The sequence below is a fragment of the Vigna angularis genome, chromosome 8 (genome assembly GCF_016808095.1).
Source record: "Vigna angularis cultivar LongXiaoDou No.4 chromosome 8, ASM1680809v1, whole genome shotgun sequence".
In the NCBI taxonomy this organism is placed as follows: Eukaryota; Viridiplantae; Streptophyta; class Magnoliopsida; order Fabales; family Fabaceae; genus Vigna; species Vigna angularis.
In genome coordinates this window covers 3,474,203-3,493,914 of record NC_068977.1, presented here as the reverse complement: position 1 = coordinate 3,493,914, position 19,712 = coordinate 3,474,203, and the positions used below count along the sequence as shown (strand labels likewise).

Here is a 19,712-nt window from a genome sequence, read left to right as displayed (position 1 = left end):
AACAGATAAATGTATATTTCATCTTCTTAATTATTTAATATTTAAAACATATTATCAAAATTTAAAAATTCTCAAACCACAATTTAGCTAATTTATTTAAATATAGAGAGAGACACACAATTTCTTTCCTCTCACCACACCTTAAGCATGGGAGAAAGACGTGGTTGGACTCTCAAGATTGTCCACTTCTCAAAATTGACTTCTGAAACCGAAAACATATTAAAAAATAATTTCATTTTGATTGAGAGCATAAAATAAAAGAATCAAATTTCTAAGTTACAAAAAATGTTCCTGTTCATTTATTTTTTAATCCAAACATCCATTTGATAAAATATAGGGTTAAATTAAATTAAATGTTTAGAATATAAAACCATATTAAATTAAAATAAATGAATAAATAGCGATTTAACCTTAGAAAGACTACATATAACAATAACAATATATTATTACAAACTGGTAGAACATGTTTTTTTTTTCGTGTTGATGCGGTAAACGAAGGTTCGAGAAGGTGGGTTTAAGCACACATTAGAAACAGACAGAGGAAGTAGAAAGCCAAATCAAAACCAGTGGGCGTTTCGTAGAATCCTCATTGCTCTGAAAACGACAAACCGAGATTGAAAAAACGCCCACATTTTCACTTTCAACTCTTTTATTACATTGCATAAATTTCAACACTCTTCTCAGATTGCCCACCGAAAAAGCCTTTCACCATGGTTTCTAGCCGTTTCGTGTCGCTCTTTCTCTGTTTCCTCTGTTTTGAGATCTCTGTTTCCTCCATTCGGTTGCCTGGTGTGGACGAAGAAGCCAAGGCCACGTAATGATGATGATAATTTTATTTCTGAATGCACTTTTGCCATTTGGGTATCTCTCTGCCCGTGAATGAGTTTAAAATATTACATTTTTTTATGTTTTGGTTTGTGGGTGTTTGTTTTCAGCCATGGATCGGGGCTTGGGTTGAACAAAGGAGTCTGTTCAGTGAAATTTGATCCCACACGGGTCACTCAGCTCTCATGGAATCCCAGGTTTGACCTTTTCCTTTGTTAGACAAATGGGTCGATTTTATTTTCTTTTGTTGTTGAATTTTTGTGAATTATGTCATGCAGGGCTTTTCTGTACAAGGGATTCTTGAAGGAGGAAGAATGCGACCATGTGATAGCTCTGGTTAGATTTAGTTTTTGATCTTAGTCCTTATACTTTTAAAACAATGACTGGATTTTGGTCTTGGTATTTTTTGTAATCGATGCATTTTGATCTTATTTTCTATAATTGTTGAATTCCGTTCGTCTTTTGTAAAGCATAGGAACTACGACCAATTTTGACCTTAAATTGAGGGAACTAAGGCATTTTTATCCTTTTGTTTTTATTATCAATACATTAGAAAATCAAGGCTTTAGAAAAGGGTCTGCGACTGTGATCTAGGCTGCAACTTAATGGTTTTTTGGGATTTCTGTGACTGCAATCGCTTTGTGGTTGCTGAGGCTGCATTTGTCCGCAATTTATCGCAATATTAAGGGTTGTGACGAAATTGTGGCTACAATTTAAAACCTCTATCGTTGGGTTTATGTGAGATTTTTATGGGATTATATATCATATTTTGTTTTGTCTGATTTTTTTTGATATTAGGCCAAGGACAAGCTGGAGAAGTCTATGGTGGCAGATAATGAGTCTGGTAAAAGTATAATGAGTGAAGTCAGAACGAGTTCTGGAATGTTTCTGAACAAGGCACAGGTGTGATGAATCAAAATTTATTTTATGCTATGTGAAAACCTTCAATGCTTTTATTTGATTATGATTAATTATGTAGGTTATAGAGAAGTATGGTTGGTGAAGTTCTTTTTTCAAAATTTTTTGGCTGCAATTTTATATGAATACATCATGTTTTTTAATAATGCTAGATTGTGAGAAATGTTTTAGCAATTAGCTTGGAGATTTTGATGATAAGCATAAAATGTATAGATAGATTCTTGACTTGGAGGTCTGATTGATCTTAGGAAAACAAGTATAGATAGATTCTTAACTTGACTAAGTTAAATAGAAGTGTATGCAAAATTTGGATTGAATTATAACTACAATGAAGTGAAGATGTACCAAACCACAAGTTAACATGTGAATAGGGAGATGTGTGTGCTACAGAATGTTTGCACTCGCTCTTGCTAAATGCTAGAAATGGAATTTTATCTCTTGCACATCCACCTGTGACTTCTGTGTAGCTTTTTCTTTAGGAAAATGAGGTGGTAAACATGCTCAATGTCTGTTTGCTTGTTTGAGATGATTACAATCTAGGATAGACTTTGATACTATCTTGCATTTAAATGTTTAATGTGCATGCATGGAGGGCTGGTACCGTCAGTTCTACAGTGCTGTTATCAGAGGTTAATGGTTTACTCTTTCAGGGCATAAGAGTAACAAGTTAATAATTCTGTCTCATGACCAAATATATCCTTTGAAGTTAATGGGCAAGATCTGTCAAATCATGAGATTGAGATCCCGAGAGAACAAACTGGGGGTTAAAAAAATGATTTGAATCCTGTTTGCTGTTAACAGTAGAGGTTCTGTTTAATAAATAATAAAAGTTTATTATGTTTATTACTTATTATATATGATTTGAATCCTCTTTTTTCTATATTTGATCTTTTAAGGATGAAACAGTTGCTGATATTGAATGCCGAGTTTCTGCATGGACATTCCTTCCTGTAGGTTAGTAAACAATATCATTCTTTGATCCAGTTCAGTATTTGCTTTTCTTTTCTTTAATATAAACGTATGTCCATTGCATCAGAGAATGGTGAGTCAATGCAAGTATTGCACTATGAGAATGGTGAGAAGTATGAACCACACTTTGATTACTTCCATGACAAAGCTAATCAAATTATGGGTGGCCATCGGATTGCTACTGTATTGATGTATCTGTCTAATGTTGAGAAGGGTGGGGAAACAATTTTTCCCAATTCTGAGGTAAATATTTTCTCATGGCTTTGATTCTCTGATGTTTCATTCTGAATCCCTTCCCTCAATCAAAAAGAAAAATTGAAATCATGATCAATTATTTTTCATTTTCAGGGAAAGTTGTTTCAGCCAAAAGATGATACCTGGTCCGAATGTGCTCACAAAGGATATGCAGGTATATATATTTGGATGCCTTTACAAAATATTAGCAGTTTTTTTTATATCGACTTAAATGTTTTTTATTTTTAACTACATCAGAGAAACATTCCTGGAGGTCTCTGGTGTATAATATCATGTGGTGTACATAATTTCACATTCTCCTTCTTAGTACGATGAATGTTGCAGTCTCATATGCAGAGACTCATTGTTTTTAGGGCTTATGAAAATAGTTTGTGGTATAATTTTTAGCTTATTTGAATAACCTTCTTAGAGAAACTTATCAACACGAGCTCTCAAGTTTCATGATGTAAGCTCATGTGACACACACTTCCAGTAGGCTTGGGCTTTTCCTTTTTCTAGTAACAGTACAGTAGTATTTGGCTTAGTCATTACTCTTTAAATAGGACCATTGAATTAGTAGTTTGCAGTATATCTTATTTTCTCTTACTAGATCCTATAATTTCAACATATATAAAATATCAATTTGGTCCTTTCTCACTAAAGTTGAAACAGGTGAGGCAAATGAATATTTCCCCTATAATTGTAATAATTATAACGGAGTTTTTTGCTTAGCTGTTTCATTTGGTATTTACTAACTTGGTTAAAATCATATAGGTTATGTGTGGCTTTGTAGAGACATCTTTCTTTCTCTTGCCATCAAAATTGCCATGTGACTGTTAATATTTCACACACTAAGAATTCAATGGTTTTCAGTACTGAATGAACTTAACTATTCTTATCCTTGATATTTCAGTGTCACTATTATTTTAATCTCACCCATAAATCTAACAATTTTTTTTGTCTTTTCAGTAAAACCTCGTAAGGGTGATGCCTTGTTGTTCTTCAGTCTTAATCTTGATGCAACTACTGATAGCAATAGCTTGCATGGAAGCTGTCCAGTCATTGAGGGTGAAAAGTGGTCTGCAACCAAGTGGATTCACGTGAGTGACTTTGAAAAACCTGTGAGATCACTTGAGAGTACTGGAGACTGTGTTGATGAGAACGAGAATTGCTATAGGTGGGCTAAAGTAGGTGAATGTGAGAAGAATCCACTTTATATGGTTGGAGGTGAAGGAGTCAAAGGAAAGTGCATGAAGAGTTGCAATGTCTGCTCTTCTTAAAGAGTCTGTTACCTTTTCTTCTTTGCACTTAAATGCATGTAGAAACATACTACATTGTGAAATATAATGTATATATATATAACATTCATTTTGTTGTGAACTATAACCATGAATTCTGCCAGTACATTTCATTCTGTTTTCTTAGAACACAAAGGATTTAATTTTTAGCCATATTTTAATGGTCAAAGATAAAACTGGATACACCATTCTCTGTCTAGAGGGTGTTTTTATTGCCTGATACCGCTTTTCATGCATTTTGGATATATGTTGTATTTGAGTAGAACTTGATTAAGTGCCTATAGACAATTGATTATCATTGTTTGAGTTGTTTTAGTAATCAAAGGTGAAATAAGATGAAGTTATATTATAAGATATTTTTATAAACTATTATAAGGAGTTAACTGAAATACTTTGAAAAGAAGTTTTGATTAAATTATAAACTATTTTTATGTACTCAATCATACTTTACTGTTTCTGTTGTTCTCACTGCACTTCCGTAAAAATGTTCTTGTTTGAAAGTACTCACAGTTGAGTCTTTTACCATGAATAGAACAATATAAAGAATGGACTTTAATGAAGTGATAGTCTATGAGAACTGAAATGATATTATAAGTGTTTTGCTTAAGAGAAATAGGACAAAATAAGGATATAGTAATGAATAAAAATAAGCTAAAAATAGAGTGTAAAAGAAATAGACAAATATAATTCCTCGTAAGAAATTGAAATTATTGTTTTACGTGTAATTAAGTTTTAAGTTTATACATCAATTTTACTTAACTTTTAATTTATTGAATTCTCAAATATTTTATATTAAGTTTTTATTGTTTAATTTTTTTATTCAATAATTTATGTGATTTTTTTAGAAAAATAAAAACAGTTAAATTTTAAAATTTAATTAAAAAAATGAAAAAAATTTAAGTATTTAACAAATTAAAAAGAAAAGATTCAATTAAAAATATACAAATTTATCAAAGATTTAAAATTTGATTAATTCTATTTCTTATCACAACTCTTCAACTTTTTGGATTCTAACAAGAAAAAATAAATTATTTAAATAATTAATCTAATGTATAATTAATTGTTGTTATTATTACACTCTATCATAATTATGTTTTCAATGTAAAAAGCAGTTTGTATATAAGAAAATGGCAACATATTATATATATATATATATATATATATATATATATATATATATATATATATATATATATATATATATATATATATATATATATATATATATTTTAATACTTATGAAAACAGTTTAATTTTGAGTTTAAGTGATGCCCAAACATTTAATTTATTTTAGAAAAACTTTTTTTTTCATATAAAAATCAGGAAGTGACAAAATAAAATCCGTCATAATATGGATGGGATAGCTTTGATGAATAAAATTTACTAGAAAGGATAAAAAAACTTTTGTTAAGACTTTCCTCTTCTCTTTGGAAGACAAAGATATACCAAATACATGTATGTGTATGTGATACAAATGGAAGTATGATTACATGATAGCATTGTATTCATGGTAGCTCACAGGTTCACTTAAACAGCATTTATGTAGAGTAGAATTTATTTTTCATAATTTAGTGGTAATGATGCTTACACAGGCTCTCTGAGAATGAATCTATCTAGTGACAGGGTCTATGTGTACTTTTTCATTATTGTTTTGTCTTAAGCAAAGATTTTGTACTATTAAGAGGCCAATCAACTATAAGATGAAAGAATTTGGATTGCATTACCAAATTAAATGAGTTAATGTTGTCAGTTCTAACCAAAGAGGTCATTCAAATTGCACCCGAAATAGATATTGCTTTTGGGAGAGGAAGGAATTGGGAAGGCACTTGCATTATGTTTCTGATGTCATACAAATAGTTTTGGTTTTAAATTTTTGTTTACAGAAAGATGAACATAATCATGCAATTGTTGTTATTAGGAGCCAATATTTGCATGCTTTTCTTGCCTCTTCATATCTTAAACATTAGCCCCTTTCACCACTTTAAAGTTACCCTTCAATGCATATTGCATCACCATTACATAATTCACTCTGCATTTCTGCTTTTTCTTCTGTCTCTCTTTTCACAAAAAATGGGAAGGCCTCCTTGTTGTGACAAATCCAATGTGAAAAGGGGTCTTTGGACTCCTGAGGAAGATGCTAAAATACTTGCCTATGTAGCCAATCATGGAACTGGAAACTGGACATTGGTTCCAAAGAAAGCAGGTTTCTTCTACCCTTTTCTTTCCAAACAATGTAGGAATAGGAATTTAGAGACATAACTATGTTATGATGCAACTTTACTCTCTTTTCTTTAATTGTTTGCAGGTCTGAATAGGTGTGGTAAAAGTTGCAGACTAAGATGGACCAACTATCTAAGACCTGACCTCAAGCATGATAGTTTTACTCCCCAAGAAGAAGAGCTCATTATTAACCTTCATGGCGCCATAGGAAGCAGGTATCTTCCACTCTATATATTTGGTAAAATGCTTCAATGGCCTCAGTGCATTCTATGAAACCAATATGAAAGGTGGCACAGATGAAATAATTTATCAGACTGTAACATCTAAAATTTCAGTTTAATTTCTGTATAAAGAGCTTATCTGTCATCATTTTTTGTATTTTAAGTTTTTAACTACATGTGTAATTAGAAATCAGTCTGAGATAAGATTAATTTATAATATAGAATAAATATAAATTTTATTTTATAAGTTAATTTCATAAGATTAAATTAAACTTAAAACATACTTTTTAGCATGTATCAGAGTGTATCCTAACATAAGTTATTTCATCACGAGTTAAGTAAATTTCTTAACATGTCATTCACCTAATGATTTATTAAAGGGGATTTAATTTCTAAAATGATAATAGTTAATTCCAAGCTGTCTAATCACACTATAGGGTGGGATGCAATTTAGTAAATTCTGTTTTTATGATATAGCTATTAGCCTCACAAAGTAAGCAAAATTAGCATGACAAAACTTAATGCACTTGCTGGTATATGTTGCATGAGGAAAATATAAACTGTGTTGTCTTGGTTTATTGAGAGAATGAACTAACCATAAACTTTGACATGCATCACAAATGTGCTAACCATATAACCCCATTTTTTTCACTTTGCCTTTCTTTTAACATTTTTTTTTATTTATTTAAAGGGAAAAAAAATCTGATCTCCTTATTTGTGACATCTAATCACATTTTCTTTTCAGATGGTCTTTAATTGCAAGAAGATTACCTGGGAGAACTGACAATGATGTGAAGAACTACTGGAACACAAAGCTAAGGAAGAAGCTTATGAAGATGGGAATTGATCCAGTGACTCATAAACCAGTATCACAAGTCCTCTCTGATTTGGGAAGCATCAGTGGCTTCCCAAACACCACCACCACTAACCAAATGGCTTATGTTAACAAGGATTTGATGATGAACAACATGGCACCAACCAAAACTGAACCATCAGGTTCCAATAAGTCAGTGGTGGAGAACACACAAGAGGGTCAAGTTCACTCATGGCAACACCACATTCCTTACCAAGTCCTCACCACAGAAAATGTGCAATCTCAAGTCTTCAGTGAAACTGCATCCTCCACCTCATCCTCATCTTCTTCCAACCTCACCCAGTTAGGCTCACCACAGTCCTACTCTTGCCAAACCCCTCAGGCTCAAACTGCCCCTCATTGTTCCTCCTTTGATTGGAGTGAGTTTCTTCACAGTGACTCATTTGTGTGGTCACTGAACCCCTCAAGTCTGGTGCAAAGTGAAGCTGATCTTTCCATCAATGCCAAAACCAATGGCCATGACAAACAAGGAGTTGCAGCAGTTGAGGGTTGTTGTGGTGGAAGCATGGAATATCAAATTAAAAAGCAATGTGAAGGTCATTCATTTGTAGATGGTATTCTGGACAGGGATAGTGAGTTAAGAGCAGCATTTCCAGAACTTTTGGATGCTTCTTTTGACTACTAAGTGTCTTTTTCTGCTTATTGGTGATTAGCAGGGCACATCACTAGGATGTAGCAAAAAGTTAAACCATTCATTATGTTTTTCCAGTTACAGATTTTGTTATGATTTACCATTTTGCAATGCTTCTTATACATGATTTAGTTCTTGTTAATCTTTTACAATGTTTTTTTAGTTTTTAACACTTTTTTAAAAGATGTGTATTTCATTTAACAAAATAAACATGTACTGAATTTTGGATGTTAATGTGTAAGGATATAATTAAGATTAATCCCTTTTAAGGTTTTGGGTTTGATATAGCTATGCCGATTTAGCATCCATGTACTAGGAAATCCTTAATATGAATAAATATTCAAAGTAGTTTTCTTTTTTTTTATCATGGATCAATAGAAAATGCACTTTGTCGACTGCTAGAATGTTTGCTAGCCCACAAGAAAAAGTGAGATGAATTGAGTATTTTAATCACTGATTTGTTGAGGCAGAATAGGATATATGACCCGCATAACTAAAAAAGCAGTTGTTCATATTTTAATCTCAAAATTAAACAATTTTTTTATTTTATTTTATTAATCTTTCACTTTATGTTTGACATATTTATTTGATATAGAGATCTTAATTTTATGTATATTTAATTTATTTTAATTTTACTATCAATCATAGAATGCAACAAAGATAGAAATAAAAGAAGATTATTGTTAAAAAGTTTTAAAATTTTATCCTTAAAATCAGTTAGAAAAATCATGTTAGGTGATCTTCAAATAGATATAATGTAAAGTTAGCAAACATACCCTATATAGTGCTATACAAGACAGGATAAAATTACATAGGAATTTTGCTAAAATCATGAAGAAAAAACTCTGCTACCAATAACTATTCTAACTGTATAGATAAGAATTCAAATGCTAATAACCTTAAATCCTAAAATGAAAAACCCGAGACCTAAAAATGAGCAAGAGATATCAGTGGTTCAATTATTATGCAATCCATAAAAAGTAGCATCACCAAAAGTAGATAAGAACACTTAGTAATAAGTTTTCAGATATAGCAACTAACCCAAATGAATTAGCCTAAAATTATGGGGATAAGAACTAAACATAGAAGGCTAATTACTAAATTTGCATGAACAGGCTAAACAAAAGAGATTATTATAGCCAAAGATGAATGCTTTTCTCCACTATCCAAAACCATATTGAGAGAAGGAAAGAGAAGACACACATTTTTCCATTGCAATCCAGAAAAAACTTAGATTCATATCATGAATTCATTGCAAAGATCATCGTTTTCATTTCGAAGACAAGGATCTTCTGGTAGAATATGGCAAGATCAAATACAATTCGAGGAAGCAAAAGCCAATGGTCATGCTGGTACTGCTCCATTTTCTTCGGGGAAGAACAAGATGAAGAAGAACAAGGAGGCAAATGTGCCACAAATTGAAGAAACCATAATGGGAAGAACATATCAGGAGAATTATGAAGGTGACACACATTCAAATTCTTCACCTTCTTTATCTAAATCTCAGAATAAGGTACATGGAAGTTTTTTCTCTTCCATTTGCGGATTATGTATCAGTAATTCTTCAGGTCGTGATTGATCACCCTTGTTTTTTTTTATTAGGGTCATCTCTTTTGTATCAGTTTCTTGGTTTTTAATGTTGTGCAAATATGTGTCTTCTTTTTATGTTCAATGAACATTCTTTTTGTTTTTCTTAATAGAATTACTATGTATTCTTTCGTTTTATGTTTGCCAATGTTCAATGCAACAAAGAAAATAAGCAATATATACGAAAATTGCAGATGCGGTTTAAGCCGTTCGGGAAAATGATAAAGGGTTTTTTTGTTTTTTTTCCCGTATACATACACCCTTTGATTGTTTAAAAACTCTTGCTAACACGAAAATATGGGTATTGGAAAAGTAAAAAGAAAATGAACAAAAAAAGACAAGTAACTAAAATGTAACCTAATGAATAAGGACTAAAATAAACCAATTATTTGTTAATTGAAGCATGAACGATGTGAAATTATTTATGAGCTTTTTTAGGTGAGTATGAACAATGCTACAAAAGTTAAGATGTTCACACGAGAGGTTTAGTGGAATCTTCGAGTTCTAATCTTGGTTTAACATTGAGTGTTGAAAATAAAGGAAGAAATAGACAGAAAGGTCATAATCAAGGTCGAGACAGATCAAAGTCTAAAGAAGATCATAAACAATAGTACGAAATGATATTACTTGTTGGAATTGTCAGAAAAAGGGTCACTTTACAAATCAATGTTGGGCTTTAAGAAAGAACAACAACAACAAGAAACTAGATTATAATCACTCAGCAAATGCAGCAACAAATAAAATTTACAGATGCCTTATTATTATGTAGTTTAGATAGTTCTATTGACTCATGGATTATGGTCTCAGGTGCGTTATTTCATACAACGCCCTCTTTAGAACTATTATCTAACTATGTTTTTGGAAAGTTTGGGAAGGCTTACCTTGAAGATGAAAAATCTATATATATTGTGGGAAGAGGTGATATTAACATCAGAACCTCTAATGGAAACGTGTGGACTTTGAATAATGTTAGACATATTCTAACCTTAAAGAGAAACTTAATATCTGTTGGACAGTTAGATGATGAGGGGCAATACACCACCTTTAGAGATGGACATTGGAAGGTAATGAAAGACAATTTTGTTGTTGCTCGTGGAAAGAAACAATAATCTCTTTACATGATTGCAGATGAGGATATGATATCAGTTGCAGAAGTTGACAACAGTTTCTTTTTTGGCATCAAAGGCTTAGGCATATGATGAGAAAGGAATGAAACTCATGATCTCGAAAGGTAAAATACCTAACTTGAAGCATGTTGACGTTGAGTCTTGTGAACATTGTATCTTTGGAAAGCAGAAAAATGTTAGCTTCTCCAAAACAGGAAAGACATCTCTTTCCTCTTTTATTGTCTTGTTCCTAATAGTAATAACTCATTAAACTTCTAATGAAAATTAAGGTATGATTGAGCCATCATTAGGTTAATAAAAGGTAAAAATTCATCTCAATTACTATAAATAAAAGTCTTAAATATGACTTTAGGAGAACATGCACATAATATGCATCTCTTATCAATTGAGCAGTCATCTACTGAATTAGTCATCAGAATGCCTTCTGGGTATACCCTTTGAGGAGTTCTGAATGAGTGGGAGACCCAGGTGAAGGAAGGAGGACCTCAATAAGTTCTGTTTGGGCTGATACAATGCTCGGCCAGCCCTCAACAGGTCTTGTCTGAGCTGCTACAGTGCTCAATCAACCTTCAATAGAGCCTCCTGAGTTATTATAGTGTCCGACCAATCTTTTGCACAGCCCGTCCAACCTGCTCCACAACTCTTCTACCAGTGTTAACACTCACATAATAGAACATGCACTTTTCAATTTCTTTTTGTACCACATACAACTTACTGATAGAGTCTTTAATAACCCATTAGAGTGTTATCAGTACAAATTTCCATGTAATAGCTTCCAACCAAAAAAAGCATTAACAAACTATTTAGCATTTCACCACAGTAACAAAGAGGCTAAGAAAATCTACTTGCCTAAACCCCCTTTTTGTGGTATGAACTCATTAGTAAGACTTACATTTACCAACACCTAAATATGAGTAGAAATGAGACATTAGCAAATCCAGCCAATCCATTTTTTCAAAAAAATCCAATCTTTCTAGCATGTAAAACAAAAAAGTTCCAAATATGCCTTTACATATAATAAAACCCTTTTTCTTTCTCTTTAAAGTTTCTTCCACCGTCTAATTAGCTACAATATTCCTTACTTTTAGAAAGGTAGTTTGACTCAAGTTAGTAAGTCTTGGAAGCACCCTTTTAACAAAGACAAGATTTTTTAGGGTGTTTTGTGCATGGAACAAACAAAAAATATTGGTTTATAATTACAAGATTGTGAGAATCATGAATTTTTGGTACAAGAGAGATAACTCATCTTACATTTAAAATGACCTTATCTCATCTTTACATTCCCAAATGTTTTAACAATTTTAAAAATAATTAATGGAGACAGGGAATTTTCAAGGAACCTTCTTTATGGAGCAAGACTTTGTGATATAGAAAACACATGCATAAATTGTAGGGTATAAAAAATAATAAAAAACTGACCCACATGCCTTCCAATCAATCCACCAAAATGGACTTGACAGGTTACCCATTTCATAGTTCTAAAGTCAATTGATTCGCTTTTGTTCTTTTTACATTGCCAAGAAAAAAAAAAGTCAATTCAAATAATGGAAAAATAAATAAGCAATAAAATTAAATTAAAAATGTTTAGTTGGAAAGTATATGAAAGTATAATAAAGTTATGAAGTCGTGTTTAATTTAAATGAAATAAGATAAGAATTTCCCTTTTACCAAACAAACCCTACAAATAGGTCAAATCTAAACTGTTTGAAAAGCATGTTTGGTGTAAAAAGTCAGATTTTAAATCATTAAAAAATGTTTTATACTTATTAGGTCAAACTATTTAAGTAAATATAAATATTTTTTTTATATTATGACTAAACCAAGATATTGAAATCATACATTTACACATTTCTCTTGAAAATGTGATGAGAATGGGGGTTGGGAAGTGGAAATTAATGAATTTAAAAAATTATAAAAAAAAACTATCAATTTTTCATCGCATTCCTATAACAATTTAGGATAACATGTTAAAAAAAGGGTTAAATTGATTTGGTTTACTTTTCTTTTTGTGATTATTAGATTAAAAGGACTTAGGAACCTCATCATATGGAAGAGAACGAAAAGGAAAAATAGATTAAAACCCCTTCTAACTACAACGGTGTGCCTTCCATATTTTTCAAAATCATTGTAAAAGTTAACAACTGATTTTATGTATATTTAATATTTGATAGACCAGTTGATAAGATCATAAGTAGTTTGGATTGTATTATTAAGTTCAATTTAATCTAATTTTCAATTCAATCAGATAAACTCCACTCGATTAAGTTGGATTTGTCTTATTTATTCATCAGTTTACTTCGGAGAGAAAGTAATAAATGAAGTATAAACTTAGTGATTAAATGAAGTTGGATTTGTGATGCTATTCATGTAGTTTTGCAAATATAGAAATAAAATAGCAATGGCTTAAGTTCAGAAGTGATTATGTATCTGAGAGATAAGTTATTCATTGATAATTTCTAATTTGATTATTCTCATTACTATACACTGTACGAATCTTATATCAATGAATCGATTAATTCAAGGATACATTGCTGTTAGCGACCGAATTTTCTTCTTTTTTCTTTTTAAAACAATCTGTGAGTGACATTCTTGTAATCATTATGGAAAATATTAAGGTTAAAACTCTTTTATGTTGAAGACTAGCCAATCTGGTTGAAGTTGCTGTAGTCAAGTTTGTTCAACCGTATTGCACATAATAGATGTTCTGGCAAGTCTTCAGCCTTGTTTCCCTACAATCATGAACACAATAGAAAGTAAATTATATAACCAAGACTTGAATCTTCCAATTGTAAAATAAACTAAATGGTATGAGCAGAAGATAATTAGTAAATAGTTAATGCAAAGAACTTTTACACTATCATCCAATTACCAACAATTATGTATGATAAATTTGATGGATTTTATAATAATTATCTTAAGAATCACACTAATCATAACACAGAAGAAAAGCTTATTTATGTTGTGAATAAAATGGTAAGTTACCTGAATTGTGAGACCAAAATCCAGGTTACATAGCTTCAGTCTTTCAATGAAGCCTTCAAATCCTTTTCTTGCAATATAGCTAAATCTGTGCACATCCAAATCTATCTCAAGATAGTTTTCTCCCTGTGGAAGAAATGGCATCAGATTAGGAATCTTTCAACAGCTCAAAAATATCACTCAACATAACAAACTCAAGCTAAAGAGAAGGAGAAAAATATATGGGCTAATATGTTGACAGATTTGCATGTGAAAACGAAGGCTCATGGTGACAAACAGATAAAAGTGATGAAAATAAGACCAATGGTCCAAATAAGCTTTCAGAAACGCTACAGCAGAAAAAAGAGGAATGGATCTGTTTGTATGATTTTGGACGATGATCTCTACTGAATCAGACACTTTACAAATTCATTGATGATTGCTTCAATGAAAGATTAAAAGGTTCCTCATAAAATTTATTGAAGGATATTAAATCTGAAACTAGAATATGCAAGTGTGTACCAGGTAAAATTCATGCTGAGGACGTGAGAGAACTGGTTTTTCGTTGTAAGCATTCATAAGCTTCTTTTCAGTTGTGCTTAAACACAGATTCTCCAAATTTGCCACTCTACCTAAAATTTTTAATCTCTCCCTAAACGGCGCGATTGTATCGAGAGGGAAGCCTTTGACTCTTTCAACTTCGTCGTTGATCAATTTCTGTCAAGGAAAACAAGAACATGCACACATGTTAATGAAGTGTCTAAAACTACATATAATGTAACGGAGGACATCTTCTGTAACATGAGGCACAATGGCCATAAAAAGGATAAAGATAATCCTCCTTACACTGATACTTTCGCGAAATTGGTCTGGAAGATCTTTAGAGTACTTTTCAGATAATTTGAAGTACAAAACCACATTCATTCCTTCACCGTCATTTTCACTTTGGAAGATAGAGGCAGGATATAATGGTATCTGCATTTCAAAGAGCAAAAATATTTCAATTTCTTGGGTAAAAAATCCAGATTGTGATGAATGTGTATTCCACTGATGTTTTTCAGCACATATGACACAGAATTATTGATAAAATGGGCATCCATATGCAGAATGGTAAGAAACTCTGAACTTTGGGCACACAGCCTAAATTTGCACCTCAGTGATATGGATGAGAAATTCTAAAAAAACAAAGACATGCAGCTACCTGAAGGTTTACAATAAGAATTGAAGGGACGTCCCCAGGTACATTTATTGCAGGAATTTGTATAAAGCGAGCAATATGATCAATTTTTCGAGGAGACAAAAACAGGTCAGCACCAAGAGGATAGAAAGCAGCACTGCTTGGAGCAGAATCTTTCTTCTTATCCCTGCCAGCCATGCAACAAATGAATTATCGCATTATCAAAAATGGAACAGTGTTTGATTGTTAACATAATGAATGACATCTATTTGAGGGGCATCCCTAGCAAAATGTTCAATCTCCAAAAGATTATTTAGCACAAATTATGAACTTGGTGCCTACCTAAAGTAGTTTTTGCCTCTGACTCTGAATGAACTTGGCTCAATTTGCGACCATGAACCAGGGGTTTGCTTCTCTATTGAACAATATGGAATTGATGAACCGGCCAAATGTTTTTGTTTAAATGCCTTAGGGGAAACTGCAATAAAAGAAAGCCATGAATTAGTAACATAAAAGAACTACCACCAAACATCTAAAATGATACAGAAAATTCAACAAATTAAAGCTTTTTACATATTCTTTCGTGTTTACTATGCTGTAAACACGGCAGGAGAAATAAAATAAGATCAACCTTAAGCAAACAAGGTATCTTCACTTTCACAATTTCACAGTTGTGCTAAGAGTCTACTCGATTTCATAAACAATTACTAAAATGTCACCTTGTTTCCTGTTTTCAAAGATCTTTTTACGAAGCAAAATGCCACCAAAGAGACATTTTCGTAATAATATCTGAACACACAGAACAAAGCAGAAACAATTTCCTCAAACAAACATATCCTATTTCATTCATTTGCACCAAGTTGGAAAGTATGCAAACACCAAAATACAAAGCAATTCTTGCAGGGAAAGAAATATGCAGAATACTCACGTAAAGTCATATCTGAAGACCCTTCTCTCCATTTGAAAGAGAGTTTGGAAAGCGACTTTCTCTGTGAACTCGGTGTATCAGGACTCATTGGCCTTCTTTTTTCAACAGCAAGTGCACTGGAAGAGAGGCAAGGCAAACAGGTATTTGGCAGAATCCCACAATGATCCAGGCTCAGCTTTCTGTCCTCTCCAATTTCATCTGCGTGACCTGAAGATGCTTCTCCTGTCAAAATAGAGTTGAAATAAGCTCAAGGGCCATCTGATTGCAATGTAGAATGTTTTGGTTTGCCTTGATTCTAAGCAATCTTCAAAGAAGAATTGCTACAAAAATAATTATACGGGTGCACTCTAACTGTCTGGCTGTGGTGGCGGTGATCAACAGACGCAGGATCAACTCCTTCAGGAGATGAATAGTTTGGCCTTGACAAAGTTTCACTCTCATTCAAAGTTTCAATCTACCAAACATTCATGTAAAACTATATAACCACACTGACAACAAAAATAAACAATAATAAATTGAAACTCCAATCAAGGTTTCAAAAAACAGCCCACAGACACAACTTCAGCCTTAACATAAAGGTTTTTGGGGACTTTGTGGCCACAAAAAACACTGCTACAATTCTAGCTACATTAGTCACATTCATCAACAATTTCCCCCAACAACTACAACTGCACCCGCATCCACCACATTTGTCTGTAATTTCCCACAACAAAAAGAATTACATAAAATTGCAATCTCTACTCTGCCCCAATTCAGAACATTGAATTCGAATCTCCCCAACCACAACCGACCACAACCGACCACAATTTCACCTGTATGAGACATGTTTGTCCCCAGTTACCCTCAATATCAAGGATTATACCGAAGGCTCGGCAACCCCCATTTTGAAAACCTGAAATTTTTACTCCAAATTTACAGAAAAAAAAAAATCACTTACCATCATAGACACTGTAAAATTCGTCATCACACTCAGAATCCAACGCCGAAGTAGAATCAAACCAAGCAGCATCTGAACCAGAAAAAAAAAATAAGGATCTCCACTTCAATGTTAATCAAACATTCATTAAAACTAAAATACAATAATAAACCTCAATTAAGACTAAGTCCACATACATGCAAACCTAAATTAAAAACCAGTAGCATTCATTAAACTATGGTGTCCAATTTTGGTCTCAAATAAAGTAAAACAATAAATTCAAATTTTAAGGAGAAAAAAAAGAGTCACAGAAACTGAAGCACCTGAAGCGCGATTAGAAGCTTGCAAAGCGGAATTAGAGTGAGCAACGTTGTTGGCTTCGATCTTTCTCGAAGAGACGCGTCTTCGGAGAATTCTCCTCCGTCGTCTGCGGTGGTTCTTCTTCTTCGCGGCAAGGTCCTCGTTCGCCTTGGGCCTCGACAAGCAAACACCCATTACTTCTTCTCCCCTTCTGGCCCCGACCCTCTTCGCTTTTAGCGCCGCAGTGTTCAAAAATCAGTGCTTTACAAAAAAGGGTGTTCAAAGAATGAAGATGGAAAATGAGGAAGAAGAAGGAGAAATGGGTCACCAGCAAAGCATCGTCGTTGAGCAAGCTGGTGAAGGGTCATTCATTAGCTTTCATCATGATGCAAGTGCACTTGAGAGTGTGGGGTCCACTCCATGATTTGATCAGACGGCGAAGGGAGTACCACGTGGACAGTCGTAGGGAGAGCAAAGGTCGAAATTTATGAAAATGATTATGATAAGGAAAATAAAATATCACCTTTTCTATCTTTTTTCTTTATTTTCTATATTTATGCCAAGCACGAGGCTAAATAAAAGTATACGTATCTCCATTACCAAAAAACAAAGTAAAAATAAAAGTGTAACTTTGAGAAAAGAAATCTATATCTTGGAAAGAGTTAGTTGAATTGCCCTTTCCAAATGCTATAATTCAGACTTTTTTTATTTGTATTTTATTTTTAAATAAGCTAAATTACACCTAATAAAAATAAAATATTTATTGGAAAGTTATAAGTGATGTGTGTAGAACTTTTAATGTAGAACTTATAATATTTAGTTCTCTAATTATAAGCTAAATTACACCTAATAAAAATTAAAATTAAAATTATTTAGTTCTCTAATTATAATATGTAGAACTTTTAGTGTAGAACTTATAAGCTAAATAAGCTAAATTACACCTAATAAAAATAAAAATAAAAATTATTCAGTTCTCTAATTATAATATGTAGAACTTTTAATGTAGAACTTTTAGTGTAGAACTTATAAGCTAAATTACACCTAATAAAAATAAAAATAAAAATAAAAATTATTTAGTTCTCTAATTATAATATTTATTAAACTTTTAATGTAAAACTATATTTTAGATGAAAGGAGTGTGATTGACTAATGTTTTGTTTCCTTAAAGAAGATGATTTGGATATGGTGACCAGATGGATTTGAGAGGATTTGAAGGTTGATTTTCTATTGTTTATTTGAGTGGATTTGAAGTAAGTAAAAGTGGATTTTGAAATAAAGTTTGTAAAAATTAATGTAGGATTTGATTGATGTGATAGTTAAAAAAATTGTTTAATTAATAAAATTTAAAAATTATCAAAATATCTAATTATTAAAGTAATGTAAAATGATAATTGTTATTATTATTATAATTATTATTATTATAGGGGTGATATTGTAAAATTTACTAAATCCCTTCAAATATCTCATTAAGGTAGATTCATCCCGCAATTCTATCTGAAACATCATCCGCATTTCATCTAAAACGAACAAAAAAATTTATATTTTCATTTCTTAAATTTCGGGTTAAAATAAATCCGCTCAAGTAAACAAACTAAAAAATAATTTTATTATATTTTTAAATTCGTCCATATTCATCAATTTAATTCTTTTTGTTAGTTTTTCATAGATGATGTCAGGGTTGTTTCTCTCTCTATATACCAAATTAACACACTTCTACCAAACTGAAAACATGTCTTAATAATTAAGCCTAAACCTTTTATCCATTTTCAATTAAAATGTATAAAATATATATCAGGAGAGAAAAAATATATATAATATGGAAGTTATCGGATGAGAGGAAGAACAAAATGTACTGTTACTGTCACAAATCTTTATTGTAACATCCCAAAATTATACAATCATCAACTATATACTTAGAATAATCACATGTATTAATATGGCAAAACAGTCCTAAAATAAGAGGGGTTAAATTCGCGAATGGCCGAACGGCCTTACCTGCATATATAAGTTACGAGCGTTTACAAAACAATGAGGACGAACGGTTTACAAAATAAAATACCGAACGTCCAAGTATTTACATCAAGCAAAAGGGCGCTCGCTCACAAGCGGCTCGCTATCCTAAATACACTAACTAAAAAAAACGAACGCGCTACAGTTCGGCCTTCACTTCTACTTCTACGAGATTCTCCTCAGCTATGATTTCCTCTTCAAGCGTTTGCTCCAGTGAAGCCTCTCCTTCTGCTCACATCCACACGGATGATCATTGCAAGGACAAGACGGATACACATATACAGACAACACAAAGGAAACGCAAGGATAAGCTTATTGAATTTAATTCAAGTCAAACATACATTTCATACATATCAAATACATCAAATGAATCACAACACATACATTCAATTCATCCATTAACTCAATCAAAATCCTGATACTAGACCGACTGTCCGGACTGTATGAATTCTGTGTAGCTACGACGTCCGTGCACCCAGGTGGGATAGCTGGAATACTCGTCAGCAGCCACCTGAGGTT

The 19,712-nt window shown here is 32.3% G+C and overlaps 3 protein-coding genes across 3 annotated transcripts; 2 read left to right on the top strand and 1 right to left on the bottom strand.

Moving 5' to 3' along the window:
• Nucleotides 1-552: 552 nt before the first annotated feature.
• LOC108343675 (probable prolyl 4-hydroxylase 7) lies at nucleotides 553-4,352 on the top strand. Its single transcript, XM_052866794.1, has 8 exons — nucleotides 553-814; nucleotides 936-1,022; nucleotides 1,104-1,161; nucleotides 1,624-1,728; nucleotides 2,640-2,697; nucleotides 2,780-2,955; nucleotides 3,061-3,121; nucleotides 3,916-4,352. Exons 1-8 carry the CDS (start codon nucleotides 711-713, stop codon nucleotides 4,224-4,226), a joined length of 960 nt encoding a protein of 319 aa, XP_052722754.1. The 5' UTR covers nucleotides 553-710; the 3' UTR covers nucleotides 4,227-4,352.
• Nucleotides 4,353-5,450: 1,098 nt separating this feature from the next.
• LOC108345300 (transcription factor MYB35) lies at nucleotides 5,451-8,332 on the top strand. Its single transcript, XM_017583888.2, has 3 exons — nucleotides 5,451-6,447; nucleotides 6,550-6,679; nucleotides 7,431-8,332. Exons 1-3 carry the CDS (start codon nucleotides 6,132-6,134, stop codon nucleotides 8,182-8,184), a joined length of 1,200 nt encoding a protein of 399 aa, XP_017439377.1. The 5' UTR covers nucleotides 5,451-6,131; the 3' UTR covers nucleotides 8,185-8,332.
• A 4,991-nt stretch (nucleotides 8,333-13,323) lies between these two features.
• LOC108344571 (uncharacterized) lies at nucleotides 13,324-17,554 on the bottom strand. Its single transcript, XM_052866793.1, has 9 exons — nucleotides 17,207-17,554; nucleotides 16,905-16,976; nucleotides 15,968-16,189; nucleotides 15,382-15,517; nucleotides 15,064-15,226; nucleotides 14,709-14,837; nucleotides 14,385-14,579; nucleotides 13,887-14,009; nucleotides 13,324-13,633 (listed from the first exon to the last, which is right to left on the bottom strand). The coding sequence occupies exons 1-9, from the start codon at nucleotides 17,376-17,378 to the stop codon at nucleotides 13,544-13,546; spliced, it is 1,302 nt and encodes a 433-aa protein (XP_052722753.1). The 5' UTR covers nucleotides 17,379-17,554; the 3' UTR covers nucleotides 13,324-13,543.
• Nucleotides 17,555-19,712: the final 2,158 nt, after the last annotated feature.

What these genes read in the sequence shown, in the direction of transcription:
- LOC108344571 (XM_052866793.1), bottom strand. Translation starts at nt 17,378, where the DNA reads ATGGGTGTTTGCTTGTCGAGGCCCAAGGCGAACGAGGACCTTGCCGCG. An exon ending in TTCTTATTGTAAACCTTCAG is followed by an intron (nt 14,838 to 15,063) that starts GTAGCTGCATGT and finishes TTTGAAATGCAG; the next exon opens with ATACCATTATATCCTGCCTC. An exon ending in AATTTCGCGAAAGTATCAGT is followed by an intron (nt 14,580 to 14,708) that starts GTAAGGAGGATT and finishes TTTCCTTGACAG; the next exon opens with AAATTGATCAACGACGAAGT.
- LOC108343675 (XM_052866794.1), top strand. Translation starts at nt 711, where the DNA reads ATGGTTTCTAGCCGTTTCGTGTCGCTCTTTCTCTGTTTCCTCTGTTTT. An exon ending in CAATTTTTCCCAATTCTGAG is followed by an intron (nt 2,956 to 3,060) that starts GTAAATATTTTC and finishes TTTCATTTTCAG; the next exon opens with GGAAAGTTGTTTCAGCCAAA. An exon ending in TGCTCACAAAGGATATGCAG is followed by an intron (nt 3,122 to 3,915) that starts GTATATATATTT and finishes TTGTCTTTTCAG; the next exon opens with TAAAACCTCGTAAGGGTGAT.
- LOC108345300 (XM_017583888.2), top strand. Translation starts at nt 6,132, where the DNA reads ATGAACATAATCATGCAATTGTTGTTATTAGGAGCCAATATTTGCATG. An exon ending in ATTGGTTCCAAAGAAAGCAG is followed by an intron (nt 6,448 to 6,549) that starts GTTTCTTCTACC and finishes AATTGTTTGCAG; the next exon opens with GTCTGAATAGGTGTGGTAAA. An exon ending in CATGGCGCCATAGGAAGCAG is followed by an intron (nt 6,680 to 7,430) that starts GTATCTTCCACT and finishes TTTTCTTTTCAG; the next exon opens with ATGGTCTTTAATTGCAAGAA.